Raw genomic sequence first — 18,830 nt, 5'->3', positions numbered from 1 at the left:
TTCTGAAGGTATTTCTAAAGATTCTTGCAGGTTTTTGTATGTCTTGGCTGTATGCCAGTGTCTGTTAGTCACCTTGGTGCCTGAGAGTATTATACTTGCCTAGCCATTACAGCATTCCTGTATCCTCAGCATGTTGTCAACAAGTGGGACTTCCTAGGTAGCACTGGCCCCACTTTCTGATGTCTGTCTCACACCTTGCTTCTGTGTGACTTTAAATGTTATTTTAATAAAGTTTTGTCTCCTGTCCTCACAGCCACTTTCTACATAAATAAAATTTGATAGCCATGACAGCTGTTGTAATTGGGATTTTTATTTTGTTTTCCAGATCTGGTGATGAATGTGTAGTTGCTCTTTGTGACCAGTGGTATCTTGACTATGGAGAGAACAACTGGAGAGCACAGGCTGAAGAGTGCCTTGATGTAATGAACACCTTCCATGAAGAAGTTAAGAAGAATTTTCAAGTGACCCTGAACTGGTTACACGAATATGCTTGTTCCAGGACATACGGTTTAGGTAATTTTGAAGAAATATATGTCACACTGAAGAAACTAAAACAAATCTTGTTAACACGTAATCCCTATGAGTCCCACATTTGTTAAGGAATTACAGTGAAGAGCTGACAACTGCTCCCAAGGCCTGTGGGAAAGATTACTCACAGTAAGAATTCCATTTCAGTAAAAGTCAGGGCAATCATATCCCTGATCAGTAGCAGATTTAAGAATTCTAAGGACTAGAATCACTTTTTTAATGAACTTTGCTTAATAATTTACCTTAAAGTTTTGAAAAAGGTGGTCACGACCATTATTGTAACAACATTCAGATAAAGAGTTCCAAAGGTGTTGTAAGTAGGGTGTGGATCTAAAACTGTAAATTGTTCTCTTACATAAATCACAAAGGAATTCTATGAGAATCATCACTATGGGAACAGGACTTTTAACAATTTCTATCTACTTCAAAGGTGCGAGTAGAAGAGGGAGTTAAATTATCATATAAAACTGATAATTCCTGAAAAGTAAATGATTTACTTAAGGGGCAATTATAGAAAATATGCATGGAACATTTGAAGTCAGTTTGTACTACTGTTTCTGATGTATCTTCGGCATTTCTATGTTGTTATTCCATCTGTTTTGCATTGTTCCACCTCTCCTCCCTGAATCTGTATTCGAGTTTCTAAGTTTTATTTTTAATTTAATTTTTTGTTTTTGTTATATGAGCAGACCTTTCCTTCTCTGTATGTGTGTTTTGTCATTACGGTGGTGCAGAAATTCTGCAGGTAAAAGGGTAACCAAAAGAAACTATAATCAGATACACCAACTGTTTTGTTTTTGAATGGAGTTGTCTATTCTGGTGCAAAAGTCCTTAACAGATTGTTAGCAGACACCAGGCAGGAAATTGGAAATCCCCAAATATTTAAAAACAAAGTAAAAAAAAAACTATTAGCCACTCATTCTGGAATTTATCAGAATGCTTGGACTAAAGATTATAAATGGCACATAACTCAAAAGTCCTTGGCTGCTGAAGCCAGACATTACATTCCATCCTGATATTCCATTGTTTTATTTTACCATAATTATAGTTTGAGTAGATCCGCACTACTCACAATTTGTTGTTGGTGCACTTTACAGGACCAGCCAGCACTGGTTACTTCAGAACTTCAGTGTGTAAATTGTCTTGTTCCACATCCCTTAAGCCACTCCTTCAAGACAGGATCCATGGAACATGATATGTGAAAGAAATGAGAGTGGGAGAAATCAACAGTGAACTAAGAATGACAGATATATAATGAAATAATCAGCAACCAGTTGCATAAAAGAAATATAATTATAAGAAATTTAATTTTTTTTATAAAGCTTACTGTAAGTGCCAAATTTGTTTGTGCACTGCTTCGTAGTTCATGTGTGAAGTTTGTGCTCAATTCAGTCACTATTGACCACCCGGCCTGCTAGTATGCCAGCAGTTGCATGCACAGTCTGCTGGCTGTATCCCCGGTTAGAACTAATGACTATATAGGCTGGAGCTGAAGGCTCTGCTGGCCACATGTGTGGCATCTGTCGTATGTACTTTGTCTCTTGTGTTTATGCTTTTTCGTGTAATAAAGTTGCAGCGATCTTGGGTTAGAGCAAAAATAGTTGCTGATTATTTCGATATATAAAACTACAGTGGATGAAGATGGATAAAATACTGGTACTGATGGCAGACAACAACTTAAGAAGTTAAAGTTGACAGAGAGTGAAGTTAAGGAAACTTAGATAAGATGGACAGAATGAAAGTTGATGCATAGACTAGAAGAGGAAAAGGAGGAGGGGATAGCCCTGAAAGAAAAGACAAAAAAATACATCAAAATATGAATAAATAAATGAGAGAGACATTCATCATAGAGGACATAGTGGATGAAGGGTAGACAGCAATGGGAGCAATTTGCGTCAGTTGATGCCCAATATGTGCTGGAAACTGAACACATGCTGTAGAGTAGATTGGCAACATGAAAGTTCTTAATCACTGGGATTGAGACATTAATCACCTTCGAAGTTAGCAGCAAATTCTTGTCTATTGTGCTTTACATCAGTGTGTTAGTGTTTCTATGCATTCACCTTAACCGACTGCTCTGTTGTTTTCATATATAAATACAATTTTTTTATATATCTGTGCATTCACCTCAACGGACAGCTTTGTTGTTTTTCACATACAGATAGAAAGCTGCTCAGTGGCTGTTCATTATTGGCACATGACTGCAAATAAAATTACAGGTGGCTGTCCTTTTTAATCAAGTAGGTATTAGAAATGAATGGGATAGAACACATGCAGGTAGGATAGTGCATAGGAAAAATTTAGTAATGGGGGAATTCACTTGGCCGCAAAACTGAAAAACAGTTAAATGAATGAAGATGTAGTGCATATAAAGAATTTTCCAGATTTTCGAAAGTTGATGGATATCTAGTGTTGGTGGCGTAAGCAAAATAGTGGAAAAGATTGGCCACATTCAGAAAATCATAGCCCTGGCTTAAAAATTGGTGGAGGCTCACAAGTACGACATAGTTACTTTTTTCTGATGATGTACACTCATTTGCTGTTTTTGAAGAAAATCGATAGTTTTGCAGTGCAGCACCTTATTTATGTGCATGATCCTTAATATGCTGTTTAGTAAATGATATAATTTATGTAATCTGTGTCTTTGCGGTGGCCAGTACCTGGATTCAGTAGATCAGGTAGTGACCAAATGATATAAGAAATTATTTTTCAACTAGTAAAATCATCATCAACTTGTGTTTTTCTTTTCAATTTAATATATTTAAAAAACAACTATTAATCTTTTTTATTGGTGTTTCTTTTCTTTATGTATCTCATGATAGGAGTGAAGTCTTATTTATACTGATGTGTGGGAAAATTTCCAGGTACAAGACTTCCTTGGGATGAACAATGGCTGATAGAATCTCTGTCTGACTCAACTATCTACCCAGCATATTATACTGTCGCACATTTTCTGCAAGGTGGAACTCTGAAAGGAGATAAATCCAATGCTCTTGGAATAAAGTAAGATTTCTTTCTTCGATAATAGCACTTACCTGGTTAATATTATGTCTCATTGTGTATGTTACAAATAATCATTGGAGAAATTGCTGTATTTCCCAAATGTTTACAATTTATCTTTAGGTTAAGACTGTGTGTGGATAATTTAAAACTGGCTTGTGCATGTTCGATGTTGTCATCCACATAGACAATGTAACTGACTGTCCTTCTCCATTGTCTACAACAAGTTTACAGTGGATGTTTCCACTCAGACAAGGATGAAAAGTTTATCTCAGAATCACAAAACACAAAGAGCAGGTCTTCAGTATATTTAAAATATTCATTAGGAAATGTTAAGTTGGCTACACTAAGAAACTGTTTGTTCTTAACACAGCCATGCAATGTCTGGTGTGTTTAGAACATCCCAAAATAAATTTAATTATGTTCCAATTCCAAATTTTTTAGATAGTCTTCAGCTAAAAGTTATGAAACTTTGGGCAAGCATAGATAAACTTAATGAAGTAACCAAGAAAGAGTTTTATAGGAGGAATTCGATTTAGAACAGCATTAGGAGTAGTTTGTAGTAAACATTGGCATGTAGCTTTTGACCATATAAAATCTTGAGCACAGTATTACTTTCATACCAATCATACACATGCTACAAATAGCACAACTGAAAACATTGTATAGTGTGGTAGTGTTGCATATGCTATAGAGACTGTCAGAACAATAGAAATGTGACGTAATTTACCTACTGTATGTGTTGCAAGAAGAATCCCTGACAGCTCTCACGTTATAATTGAAGGAAAACATCCAGTGGTGCAATAATAGTTTCTGAAAGGGGTTAAACATCATAAGTACTTTCAGATTTCAGAAGAAATATCAATAACTCTTAGAAAAGTAAAGCGTGTTTGTCAGGTGCTGTATAACACGGTAAGCAGCATTGATGCAAACACTAAAATTATCAGTGGCGGAATGGAACATCTGGCTCATAGTATGAAGCTGCAATTGTGTGTGCATAATTTGCTTGCAAATGCACCTTCTTAGCAGAAAGGGTGGAAGCGAGGAAGTATAGAATTTATCTTAATAAGCATATCAGGTTGTAAGTGCACTAAACTTGGGAAGTCATCCTGAGAGAGTCAATAAGAGTCCCTAATTTAATGAAAGTCTCACATAATTAAATAAAGGTAATAAAGAATGAGACATTTATTTGTTAAGACAGCAAGAAATGCTAGAAAAACATTGGAAGCTTATGTTCATTGAGTGTGTTTCAACATGCCATAGAGAACAACATTCTCTACTTCAATGTTTGCTTCATAATCCATGCGATCTGGATCCCCAGTACCAACTCGATGGCCGGCCGGAGTGGCCGTGTGGTTCTAGGCGCTCCAGTCTGTAACTGAGCGACCGCTACGGTCGTAGGTTCGAATCCTGCCTCGGCATGGATGTGTGTTATGTCCTTAGGTTAGTTAGGTTTAATTAGTTCTAAGTTCTAGGCGACTGATGACCTCAGAAGTTAAGTCGCATAGTGCTCAGAACCATTTGAACCAACTCGATGCATAGATGCTAATAGTTGTTGCAACACATCCTTTTACCCAGCAATCCTCCTCATCTTAATCCCCAATAACCCCCTTCCTCTCTCTCTCTCTCTCTCTCTCTCTCTCTCTCACACACACACACACACACACACACACACACACACACAAACACACAAAAACCTGTTTCTTTGCCTCTGCCTCCTTTCCATTAATCTGCAGCTCCACTGATATCCTTGTGGCCTCCCAACTCCTCTGTTCTATTCATTGTCCACAGCTATCCACCCACGGCACTCCTCCTGTTCATTGTCTGGGACATGCTACTTCCTCTTACCTACTCTGCAGGAGACAATCCTTATAGCTGCTACTCGAAGACAGTGTGGATGTGCTTGCATGTGTGTGTGTGTGTGTGTGTGTGTGTGTGTGTGTGTCTGAGAGAGAGAGAGAGAGAGAGACTCGTGAATTTGTTGTTGTTAGTAGGTTAGCCCAGAGGAAAGCCATTCTCTGAAAGCTTAGCAATCATTTCTGTCTCATTTATATGTCTGTTGACTGGTCACCATTTTAGCTACATGATGAGTAGTTACCTTCACTTTGTTATTAGGAATGTGTTTCAGATTGGTAGCTACAAGTGCAGTAAATCATAGCTTAGGTGAAGAAACTGGCAATTTCAGTCTAGGCTAGGATAGTCCCATGAGATAAAATTTGGTCTCTCTATTTGTTGAGGGAGTCAGTAGTTTTGGAGCTAGCCATGGTTGCAAGGGAAATTTATTTGCGGACCAAGTTGGTGGAGATAATTTTGAACTGTGAATTCAGTGCTGAGGCTGTTCTGTGACTTTGAGTAGCAAATAAGTATCCAAACAAACTGGTTATTAAGGCTACATGGGAGAAAACATTTTCTGTCAAAATGATGATAGTTGTCAAATTGAAAGTTCTCTGGTGTGTTGGTGAGCTTACAAGCTTGAAATAATGTATCTGGGCATATACGGGATGGGATCAACCCTGTGGATGGTGGCTTGAGGTTCAGAAATGGAATGGATCTACCTTATCCCGGAAATTAAGCAGTTATTTATCATAGGCTCAATAATGTATGTATGAGTGCTGTAAAAGCATCACACAAGGTGCTGATGGTTCCTGGAATCCTGAAACACCCTTAAGTAACACCTGAAAGGTTCCCTCAAGCTATAACTCTGATTATTATTGGTATGTTCCTTATATGTTCATATTTCATTTCCTGAGAGCACCAAAGCTACTAACAAGTGTGAAATTAAAGATAATAGCAGAGGTGCTGAATCATCAATAGGTGCATAAGCAAGATTGAATACATTGTTAGGGTTCAAACAAACCATACTTTAGAGCTAATCAGACCCCTGTATAGCTACATTGTCCTAGCTGATTACATTGTGCCAGCATGTAAGGTCGACTGGAGTGAGGGACTATATTGAATGCAATGGACAAGATGAGAAAGGAAGCAGTGAGTGGGAAGGAGGGTTGGGGAAGGTGATTGATTGTTGAGAGGCAGTAGAAGTACAGGATAGGAAATGAGATATTGGTGGACTCATTCTGGCTGTAGGCAGAGGGCATTCTGTGCAGTGCACAGTGTCGGGAAGTGGAGAACAGATGAAGATGGCAACTGTGGAGAAGAGGGTGTCACTGCAGGGCGAGTGAAGTTAGGGTCATGGGGCAGAGGTGGAGAGGGTGTTAAACTTCCCCCTTCCGCTTGTTTATCTGGAAAATAGATACTGCCAAATTATCAGAGATTTTACACTGTGGAATTCCTATTAATATTTTTCAGTTTTAGCTGTGTGTGCCTGTGATACAATTCAATCTAAATTACAGGCCAGAACAGATGACTCCAGATGTCTGGGATTATATCTTCATAGCAGGGTCCCCATTCCCTGAGAAAAGTGGCATTCCACGGGAAATTTTGGACAAAATGCGACGGGAATTTGAGTTTTGGTATCCCGTGGATCTGCGAGCCAGTGGGAAAGATCTTATTCAGAACCATCTTTCCTTTTTCATCTATATTCATTGTGCAATATGGTCCGATGATAAGAGCAAATGGCCAAAAGGTATAAGGGCAAATGGTCACCTTATGCTCAATTCTGCTAAGGTAAGTGTTCTTAGAAATCTTGTTTTTTCCACACATTCTGTTTTGGTATAAATTTATATTGGTTTTGTGCTTCTTTGGAATATTAGTGTCTGGTGTAATATTTACCATTAAAAAAATCGTACTGAGAAGTTTTTATTTTTATAAACGTAATACAGCTTAGATCTTTTCACAACTGTGCAAAAATAGTAGCATCGTATGTACAAGACTCTTAAAGTTGTGAAAATCCTCAGTAAGTAGAGTAGAGTCAGAATAGATTAGTCAGTGCAATGCATACCCACCAGGTTATCCAAGAGTCCTAATGCGCTGCTTCCTGGATTCAGGAGGCATGCCGGCCCTGGATCTAATCCACCCGGCAGATTAACGACGTGGGCCAGTGTGTCGGCCAGCCTGGATGTGGTTTTTAGGTGGTTTTCCACATCCCACAGGGTGAATACTGGGCTGGTCCCCACATCCCACCTCGGTTACATGACTTGCCGACATTTGAAACACATTCACACTCTTTCATAGTTTAAACTGGATGCAGACAGTTGGGGTACACTGATTCTGTCCTGGGGGGGGGGGGGGGGGGGGGGGGTGTTATGGGGTAGTGCCAGGAAGGGCATCCGGCCACCCATTTAAATTTACCATACCGAATCCGATTCTAACAACACCGACCTTGCGAAAACTGCTTGGCTTTGAGAATCCAAGCTTGGTCTCTGCCTATAACGATTTTGTTATCCTCGGAAAAGAAACCTTAATTTGCCTGCCTTCTTTCTTTTGTGCAGGCAGCCAGCCAGCCAGCCATAGTAGTTGTACATATACTTTATTAACTGAAGTCCTGTACCAAAACTAATTTCATATGAATTATTATTGTTCAATTTTATTTTCTGCTTGTAACGTAATGTTGCACGTGTAGGCTATGTCAACAAAGTACAAATAATTACATTATTTGTTAGCATAATAATGTACAATTAAATAACTCAGAAAGTAGGACAATAATTCATTTCATAGTAAACAGCTGATTTTATATGTAATTTATTATTGTACTTGTTTCTGGGACAGGATTGTCGATTGCATTATGATTCATATTAAATCCAAACTCTAAGTTGGAATAACAGCAACATAAGGAGAATTGTGTGTGTGTGTGTGTGTGTGTGTGTGTGTGTTTATGTTTTTCCTTTTTTGATGAAAGCTTTGGCTGAAAGCTATTGTGTAAGTGCCTTTTCATTGTGCCTGTCTGCAGCTCAGTGTGTCATCTTTACAGTAAGTAGCAATTTAATCTTTTCCTTAAATTGTTGATTTACCCATTGCTTTCATTGAGGAGAAGGTGTAATTCTTAATACTGCTGATAGAAACACGTGAAAGATATAATTACATAAAATATCCTACTTTCAGAAGTACTACTTTCTTCCTCAGGGAGGTAAGAGGGATAAGCTGTCAAAGGTTTAAAGGAAAGGGGAGGTCACTCAGCCCGCACTATTAGAAGAGCCCGTATTAGACCATCCCATCATGGGATCTGTCATCCACTTGCGTGTAGTTGGCATCATCGTCCTCATCGACTGGTTGAGTTGAGCTCAAGTTGTCAGAGTCCTGGAATCTTGGCGGAGGGCAGAAGTGCAGGGGAGCTCAGTCTAGAGTGCACTGCAACTTTGTGTATCAACCAGAACAGTTCTGTCCCAGGAGTAAATGAAGCCAAGCATTGTGCCAACCTCAATTTACTCCTTGTACGATAAATGCTTCATTGCATTTTGCTGTCCATGCAAACAGCACTCACTTTTTTGCAATTTTTTCAACAGATGTGTGTTTTACCACTTGGAACATGATTTTTCCATAGTAATTGATATTTCTTGAAAAGGATTGCAGCTCTTGAACATTTCTGGGTGAAATTGAGTCCAAAGTTATTTTTAGACATGACAACATTGCTACCTAAAATGATGCCTGATGCTGAGTACTCAATAGTGGTGGAGATTTTAAATACTTATGCATTTCTAGGTTTGTTATGGATGTTATTACCCTTGGGTTGACTTCAAATTGTTCCTGTACTTATCACATGCCAAGTGCAATGCTCCCAGGTTGCCAGGGTATAGTTTCCATGGTGTGGCAAAGTCATTACGCTGTTGACTTGTGTCAGCATAGCCTCCTAATAAGAAAGATTGTGGAGCCCAACCAGGCAGACTAAAACTACATGCCCCCACTTGTGGTGGAGTGTGCGAATAATGTCTTGGGGTTATGTTCCTGAAAACACTGCAAGCGAGAAGTCCGCGGCTGCTCATAAAAGCTGTGGGTGTGGTACAATTAGAGGTATTGGATAGTTCTGAAAATGTGGCTAGGCTATAATGAGGCACAAAATTTGTTGTTACATACAGAACTTAACATACTAAGACGGCTGAGCTAGCCATCTAAAGCTCGGGAATTTTATTGGAATTGACGCAGATTGAAAACAGATGATTTCATCAGTACTACTGCTACTTCAGATAAAAATTCAAAGTGTTGGTGAGGCAATTGCTAGACTTAAAACTATGGGCTATAAACATTACATTGTCAAGTGAAGGTCCTTTCAGTGGTATCCTGTTTGACATCTGTGTTAAATGCAGAACAGACGATCACATTGCATAGAAGAAAGTCCACACAGACTCATTAACAATTGGGATTATAACACTTCATATACAGCTTAATCCACATAGATCGGTAATTCGAGTTAAATGTGATGACCCTGGCATGGGCTGTACCAAATCCCCTGCCAATCCAGAGATGTGTTTAGTACTCAAAATGTGTAAATACCAGTGTCGCACACATTTACTATTGCCAAACAAGTTGGCTATTGAAAAGCACTGTTTTATTAAAATACACACTACGGAAAATGACTACACCAGAAATTGGCACAAACATTTAAATATTGGGACTGCAAGTGCTAATATATCAATGAAAATAACCAGTTTTTGAAAATAGAAAATAATTGGGCAGATAAAAAATATCTACTTGCCAAATGGCAGCAGGAGAAAACACATGCAGTATAAAAATCATGGAAATGTGCAATCTGTTGGTGCCAATGGCTCCCTCTGGGTGAAAGGTTGAAAGGAAAGACGGATGAAGGAAATGGACTGACAAGATTTGGGAAATGGTGAGTCACCCAGAACCCTGGATCAGAGGAGAAGTACCAGATGGGATGAGAAGGAAAGGCATTTTGGGCACTGCACCAGTTGAAACTTGAAAAGCTGTGAGCTTAAATGTAGAAGTTAGGATAATACGCAAGTCAGAGATCACTGCCAAAACATTTTGCAAGAGTCAATAAAGCAGACAGCTAAGTGCACAATATAACAGGTGAGGTAGGGAGATGAGGGAGGAACAAGGACTAACATAGAACTTTTTTTTTTGGGGGGGGGGGGGGGTGCAGATGTGACTATACTCCATTCACCGAAACAGGGGACGTACTGTAAACACGGCAAGGCGCGTGACCACAGCGCTGCCGTCGAGGGGTGTACAAGGCAGGGGCGTCAGAAATTAAAAAATGAAAGTCGTGTTTTTTATAATTTGGCACCTGAACATGATAAAGTGATCTGAAAACTACCTTCCGACACCTCTTTTTACATTACATTAAAATTTATTGTCACTGAAAAAGAGAAATATTTAAGCTTTCAGGAAAAGTTGTTTTTTCGCGTTACTCTATATTTATCACGCCATATCTCCTAAACTGTGTGTCGCACAGCAAAATAATTTTATAATTGCCTTCAGTACTATATGTTGATGACGTCTGCAAATTTTCTGCCCAATAGAGTCAGTAATAGTGAAGTAATAAATTAAAATCTCACGTCTGATGCAGAACTTCATCATCCGAAATATAGTAAGCGACAAACATTTCCCCTTTAAATTTTTTTGTGGGGGTGTAAGCGAGAAAAGTTTCAGAAAGGTTTGAATTTAATTTTGTAGTTTGTTTGAATACGATGGGTGCAACCGTTTGTCCTTTATGAGCGATACATTGTGCGGTTCGCAGGCGCGGCGCTGTCAGTGTGGCCGTCTCAGTTGCAGGTGTGAACTCGTTAGTGGGTGTTGTACAGTGGCGATTTCAGGATATCTTAAGTTCATCTGTAATGACGCTTGAAAGACTAGTTGTTGATTATTAGAGTAAGTATATGTGTTTGTAGTCACGCTGAGCATTCACTGTTTATGTGCGCATCCAATACCATCGCATGGTTTCTTATTTTATATATTCACTTATTTCATTTGCATCACATACGGCTGTCCTCATTATGTCATCCACGGATTCAGCGAGCGAGGTCGACGTGTCAGTTCTGAGTCCACCAAAGAAGCGAGCAAAGAAGAAATCATTAAGTTCTTCTGAGAAGCACATGGTGGTTATGTGTATAAAGCGGAACTGTTACATCCAGAGCAGTCGATGAGTGACACTGTTTCGAAAACAGCTGCAGCTACAGGTGTTGGACGTTCTTCAGTGTATCGTGTGATAAGTGAGTACAAGGCCACACACTCTTTGAAGTCTCCCAAGAAAGGAAAATTATGACAGAAACTTTCTGAAAGTGTTGATGACTTCGATAGAAATGCGATACGAAGGAAAGTACACGATTTTTTTGTTTTCGTAACGAATTGCCAACAATTGCTTAGAGTCGTGAACAAAGATGCAGATCTGGGCAATTTTTGGAGAACTACATTTTATAAGTTATTGAGAGAAATGAATTTCAAATATGTCCGGCGTGGGCGCGATAGCATGCTAATAGACAGGGATGACATCATGTTATGGAGGCGGCGTTATCTTCGAACCATTAAACGGTTGAGAGATGAAGGCAGACCCATTTACTATTTGGACGAGACGTGGGTGAACGCAGGACATACCCGTCTGGGTAGATGACACTATAAATTCCTCAAAACAAGCGTTTCTGTCCGGATTATCCACCGGAAGCAAGGACCCATCAGGTAAAGGGAAACGTCTGATTATCGCACACATTGGCTGCAAAGCAGGGTTCGTTGAAGAATGTTTGTGGACTTTCGAATCTAAGAAAAGTGGAGATTATCGTGAGGAGATGTGCGCCGAAACCTTCGAGAAGTGGTTTCAACAGGGTCTTCCCCGGCTTCAGGAAAATGCAGTTATTGTTCTTGATAACGCGCCGTAAAAAGAAAAGAAAAAGTTCCCAATGCGAATTCCAATAAGCACGAAATATCAGAGTTCAAAGGCTATCTTGCAGCGAAAAACAAAACATACAAAATGCCGGAAGTACTGCTAGAAGAAGCAGTAAGAACAGTGACTGCAGAGGATTGGAACAAGTGCGTCCTCCATGTCGTAGAAAAAGTGGAAACTCAAATGCGGAAATTAGACTGCATTACAGAGGAGAGAGAGGAGCGGTTTGTTATAAACCTCAATGAAAACAGTTCAAATTCGACAGAGTGAACCTTGTTTCGTCCTTTATCATTATTATTACTGGTATTGTTATTAAAATTAACAATTAATTGTGTTTGAATGGAGCGTTTTGTTAGCAACCTGAATGAAAATAAATCTGCTTCGACAGAATGAACTCATTTCGTACATTGTTGCCCAGGTTTCTCACGGTCCGCTGTGGCAACTCGGCAGCCAGCCGAACGCCGCCAGCTGCAAAGCGTGCGCCAAGGATTTTCCACACCCCTACGTATCACGTGAACACCGAATGCTTTCTCTGGAAACGAGCGTAATCGCTCACGTGACACTGTTTATGTTTCTTCCCATCTCTCGGTGAATAGACTTTAGTTTGATGCGGTCCACCACATATTTCTCTCCTGTGCTGACCTCTTCATCCCAGAATAGCACTTGCAACGTAATGTCCTCAATTATTTGCTGGATGTATTCCAATCTCTGTCTACCCCTACAGTTTTTACCCTCTACAAGTCCCTCTAGTACCATGGAGGTCATTGCCTGATGTCTTAGAAATGTCCTACCATCCTGTCTCCTTGTCAGTGTTTTCCACGTATTTCTTTTCTCTCTGATTCTGAACAGAATCTCCTCATTCCTCACCTCATCAGTGCACCTAATTTTCAACATTCATCTGTAACACCACATCTCAAATGCTTCAAATCTCTTCTGTTCTCTGGTTTTCCCACAGTCCATGTGTCACTACCATATAATTATCTGCTCCAGACATATATTCTCAGAAATTTCTTCCTCAAATTAAGGCCTATGTTTGATACTAGGAGACTTATCTTGGCCAGGAATGCCCTTTTTCCCAGTGCTAGTCTGCTCCCCCCATGAACCATGGACCTTGCCATTGGTGGGGAGGCTTGCGTGCCTCAACGATACAGATAGCCGTACTGTAGGTGCAACCACAACGGAGGGGTATCTGTTGAGAGGCCAGACAAACGTGTGGTTCCTGAAGAGGGGCAGCAGCCTTTTCAGTAGTTGCAGGGGCAACAGTCTGGATGATTGACTGATCTGGCCTTGTAACATTAACCAAAACGGCCCTGCTGTTGTGGCACTGCGAACGGCTGAAAGCAAGGGGAAACTACAGCCGTAATTTTTCCCGATGGCATGCAGCTTTACTGTATGGTTAAATGATGATGGCGTCCTCTTGGGTAAAATATTCTGGAAGTAAAATAGTCCCCCATTCGGATCTCCGAGCAGGGACTACTCAAGAGGACATCGTTATCAGGAGAAACAAAACTGGCATTCTGCGGATCGGAGCGTGGAATGTCAGATCCCTTAATCGGGCAGGTAGGTTAGAAAATTTAAAAAGGGAAATGGATAGGTTAAAGTTAGGTATAATGGGAATTAGAGAAGTTCTGTGGTAGGACGAACAAGACTTTTGGTCAGGTGAATACAGGGTTATAAATACAAAATCAAATAGGGGTAATGCAGGAGTAGGTTGAATAATGAATAAAAAAAATAGGAGTGCGGGTAAGCTACTACAAACAACATAGTGAACGTATTATAGTGGCCAAGACAGACATGAAGCCCACGCCTACTACAGTAGTACAAGTTTATATGCCAACAAGCTCTGAACAAATGTATGATGAGATAAAAGAAATTATTCAGGTAGTGAAGGGAGATGAACATTTAATAGTCATGGGTGATTGGAATTTGACAGTAGGAAAAGGGAAAGAAGGAAACATAGTAGGTGAATATGGATTGGGGCTAAGAAATGAAAGAGGAAGCCGCCTGGTGGAATTTTGCTCAGAGCATAACTTAATCATAGCTCACACTTGGTTCAAGAATCATAAAAGAAAGTTGTATGCATGGAAGAATCCTGGAGATACTAAAAGGTATCAGATAGATTATATAATGGTAAGACAGAGATTTAGGAACCAGGTTTTAAATTGTAGGACATTTCCAGGGGCAGATGTGGACTCTGACCACAATCTATTGGTTATGAACTGTAGATTAAAACTGAAGAAATTGCAAAAAGGTGGGAATTTAAGGAGATGGGACCTGGATAAACTGACTAAACCAGAGGTTGTACAGAGTTTCAGGGAGAGCATAAGGAAACAATTTACAGGAATGGGGGAAAGAAATACAGTAGAAGAAGAATGGGTAGCTCTGAGGGATGAAGTAGTGAAGGCAGCAGAGGATCAAGTAGGTAAAAAGACGAGGGCTATTAGAAATCCTTGGGTAACAAAAGAAATATTGAATTTAATTGATGAAAATATAAAATATAAAAATGCAGTAAATGAAGCAGGCAAATAGGAATACAAACGTCTCAAAAACAAGATCGACAGGAAATGCAAAATGGCTAAGCAGGCATGGCTAGAGGGCAAATGTAAGGATGTAGAGGCTTATCTCACGAGGGGTAAGATAGATATAGCCTACAGGAAAATTAAAGAGACCTTTGGAGAAAAGAGAGCCACTTGTATGAATATCAAGAGCTCAGATGGAAACCCAGTTCTAAGGAAAGAGGGGAAAGCAGAAAGGTGGAAGGAGTATATAGATGGTCTATACAAGGGCGATGTACTTGAGGACAATATTATGGAAATGGAAGAGGATGTAGATGAAGATGAAATAGGAGATACGATACTGCATGAAGAATCTGACAGAGCACTGAAAGACCTGAGTCGAAACAAGGCCTCGGGAGTAGACAACATTCCATTAGAACTACTGATGGCCTTGGGAGAGCCGGACCTGACAAAACTCTACCATCTGGTGAGGGACATGAAAGGCAAGCAGTGGTTGGGAGGGGAGTGAGTCAGGGTTGTAGCCTTTCCCCGATGTTATTCAATCTGTATATTGAGCAAGCAGTAAAGGAAACAAAAGAAAAATTTGGGGTAGATATTAAAATCCAGGGAGAAGGAATAAAAACTTTGAGGTTCACCGATGACAGTGTTATTCTGTCAGAGACAGCAGAGGACTTGGAAGAGCAGTTGAACGGAATGGACAGTGTCTTGAAAGGAGGATATAAGATGAACATCAACAAAAGCAAAACGAGGATAATGGAATGTAGTCGAATTAAGTCGGGTGATGCTGAGGGAATTAGATTAGGAAATGAGACACTTAAAGTAGTAAATGAGTTTTGCTATTTGGGGAGCAAAATAACTGATGATGGTCGAAGTAGAGAGGATATAAAATGTAGACTGGCAATGGCAAGGAAAGCGTTTCTGAAGAAGAGAAATTTGTTAACATTGAGTATAAATAAGTGTCAGGAAGTCGTTTCTGAAAGTATTTGTATGGAGTGTAGCCATGTATGGAAGTGAAACATGGACAATAAATAGTTTGGACAAGAAGAGAATAGAAGCTTTCGAAATGTGGTGCTACAGAAGTATGTTGAAGATTAGGTGGGTAGATCATGTGACTAATGAGGAGGTATTGAATAGGATTGGGGAGAAGAGAAGCTTGTGGCACAACTTGACTAGAAGAAGGGATCGGTTGGTAGGACATGTCCAGAGGCATCAAGGGATCACCAATTTAGTATTGGAGGGCAGCGTGGAGGGTAAAAATAGTAGAGGGAGACCAAGAGATGAATACACTAAGCAGATTGGTTGCAGTAGGTACTGGGAGATGAAGAAGCTTGCACAGGATAGATTAGCATGGAGAGCTGCATCAAACCAGTCTCAGGACTGAAGACCACAACAACAACAGTCTGCTTTTGATGACCACCTTGCTCTGTCCATCACTGGTTACTTTGCTAAGTAGATAGAAGGATTCCTTGACTTCATTTACTTCATAATCATGAATCCTGATGTTGAGTTTCTCGCTGTTCTCATTTCTGCTACTTCTCATTCTATATTCTATACCCATTAGACTATTCATTCCATTCAGCAGGTTATGTAGTTCTTCTTCACTTTCTCTCAGGATAGTAATGTCATCAGTGAATTGTATCATTGAAATCCTTTAACCTTGAATTTTATTTTTCCTACAGAAACTTCCTTTTAATTTCATCATTGCTTCTTTGATGTACAGATTGAGCAGTAAAGGCAAAAGACTGCATCTCTATCTTGCACCCTTTTTAATCCAAGCACTTCGTTCTTGGTCTTCCACTCTTAGTATTCCCTCTTGGCTCTTGTACATATTATATGTTACCCGTCTCACCCTATGGCTTACCCCCATTTTTCTCAGTGTGTCGTACATCTTGCACCACTTTACATTGTCGATCGCTTTTTCTAGGTCAACAAATCCTATGTATGTGTCTTGATTTTTCTTTAGTCTTGCTTCCATTATCAACTGCAATGTCAGAATTGCCTCTCTGGTGCCTTTACCTTTCCTAAAGCCAAACTGATCATCATCTAATACATCCTCAATTTTCTTTTCCATTCCTCTCTATATTATTCTTGTCAGCAGCTTGGATGCACAAGCTGTTAAGCTGATTGTGCGATAGTTCTCGCACTTGTCAGCTTTTGCAGCCTTCAGAATTGTGTGGACGATATTTTTCTGAAAGTCGGATGGTATGTCACGAGACTCACATTCTACACACCAATGTGAATAGTGATTTTGTTGTCACTGCCCCCAATGATTACAGAAATTCTGATGGAATGTTATCTATGCCTTCTGCCTTATTTGATGTTAAGTCCTCCAAAGCTCTCTTAAGTCCTGATTCTAATACTGGATATCCTACCTCTTCTAAATTGACTCCTGTTTCTTCTTCTATCACATCAGACATCTTCCCCCTCATAGAGGCCTCATGTTCTCTTTCCAACTATCCACATTCTCCTCTGCATTTAACAGTGGAATTCTCGTTGCACTCTTAATGTTACCACCCTTGCCTTTTATTACACCAAAGGTTGTTTTGAATTCCCTATATGCTGAGTTGGTCTTTCTGACAATCATTTCTTTTTCAATTTCTTCACATTTTTCATGCAGCCATTTCATCTTAGCTTCCCTACACTTCCAATTTATTTAATTTTTCAGCGACTTGTGTTTCTGTATTCCTGAATTTCTGTGATCATTTTTGTATTTTCTTCTTTCATCTATCACCTGAACTATTTCTTCTGTTACCCATGCCTGCTTTGCAGTTACCTTCTTTGTTCCTATCTTTTTGTTTCCAACTTCTGTGATTGTCCTTTTTAGATATATCCATTCCTCCTCAACTGTACTGCCTACTGGAATAGTCTTAATTACTGTATCTACAGCCTTGGAGAACTTCAAGCATATCTCGTCACTCCTTAGTAGTTCCGTACCTCAAATGCATACTGGTTCTTCCTGACTGATCTCTTAAACTTCAGGATACTCTTCATCACTACTGAATCGTGATCTGAGTCTATATCTGCTCCTGGGTACGCCTTACAATCCAGTATCTGATTCCAGAATCTGTCAGACCTTAGACATCATCTTCCCATATTACCAGGCCTTTTCCATGTATATCTCCTCCTCTTGTGATTCTTGAACAGGGTGTTCACTCTTACTAGCTGAAATTTGTTGGAGAACTCAAGCAGTCTTTCTGCTTTCTCGTTCCCTGTTCCAAGGCCATATTCTCCTGTAACCTTTTCTTCTACTCCTTCCCATGCAACTCTATTCTAGTCCCCCATGACTATTAGATTTTCATCTCCCTTTACGTACTGTATTACCCTTCCAATATCCTCATATACTTTTTCTATCTCTTCATCTTCAGCTTGCTTGTATGTTGCATGACTGGAACTGTCACGCCGGTACTGATTTGCTGTCGATTCTGATAAAAACAACCCTATCACTGAACTGTTCACAGTAACACACTCTCTGCCCTACCTTCCTGTCCATAATGAATCCTACTCGTGTTATACCATTTTATGCTGCTGCAAGCTTCTGCTATTCCATGTCCAACTCGTAGAACACCACCCTTTCATTGGTTATTCATGCTTTTCCCATCCTGGAGATCTGAATGGGGGACTATTCCGGAATATTTTGCCATAGGAAAGATCATCATGACACTTTTTCGATTACAGGCCTCATGTCCTGCGAATACACGTTGTGTGTCTTGACTGCAGTGGTTTCCACTACCTTCTGCATCCTCATGCCACTCATGCCATTGATCATTGCTGATTCTTCCACCTTTAGGGGCAATTTCCCACCCCAAGGACAAGAGAGCACCCTGAACTCTGTGCACTCATCCACCCTCTTTCACAAGTCCGTTGGCAGAATGACTTCTTACACCAGAGGTCTTTGGCCACCAGTGGTGATTATTTATCAAAATTTAAGCGGTGGCGGGTTTCGAACCTGAGACCGAGGATGTTTTGATTATTAATTAAAGACGCTACCACTGGAGCCCGTCCAAAACATGCACTTCCACTTTTTACCTTCTTCCTAAGACCCACAGACCCAGTTA

At 39.9% G+C, this 18,830-nt stretch overlaps 1 protein-coding gene across 1 annotated transcript in view; it reads left to right on the top strand.

The window, feature by feature from the left end:
- The window catches only part of LOC126094493 (leucine--tRNA ligase, cytoplasmic), a 176,650-nt gene that overhangs the window by 131,802 nt on the left and 26,018 nt on the right, over window positions 1–18,830 (top strand). The window contains exons 10-12 of the mRNA XM_049908902.1: window positions 326–513; window positions 3,393–3,531; window positions 6,879–7,152. Of these exons, the coding sequence (XP_049764859.1) occupies window positions 326–513; window positions 3,393–3,531; window positions 6,879–7,152 (601 nt within the window). The remainder of the gene's footprint in view (window positions 1–325; window positions 514–3,392; window positions 3,532–6,878; window positions 7,153–18,830) is intronic.

The sequence above is a fragment of the Schistocerca cancellata genome, chromosome 8 (genome assembly GCF_023864275.1).
Source record: "Schistocerca cancellata isolate TAMUIC-IGC-003103 chromosome 8, iqSchCanc2.1, whole genome shotgun sequence".
Classification (NCBI taxonomy): domain Eukaryota; kingdom Metazoa; phylum Arthropoda; class Insecta; order Orthoptera; family Acrididae; genus Schistocerca; species Schistocerca cancellata.
Note: the sequence above shows the minus strand (reverse complement) of the source record. Positions and strands in the feature narration are given on the sequence as shown.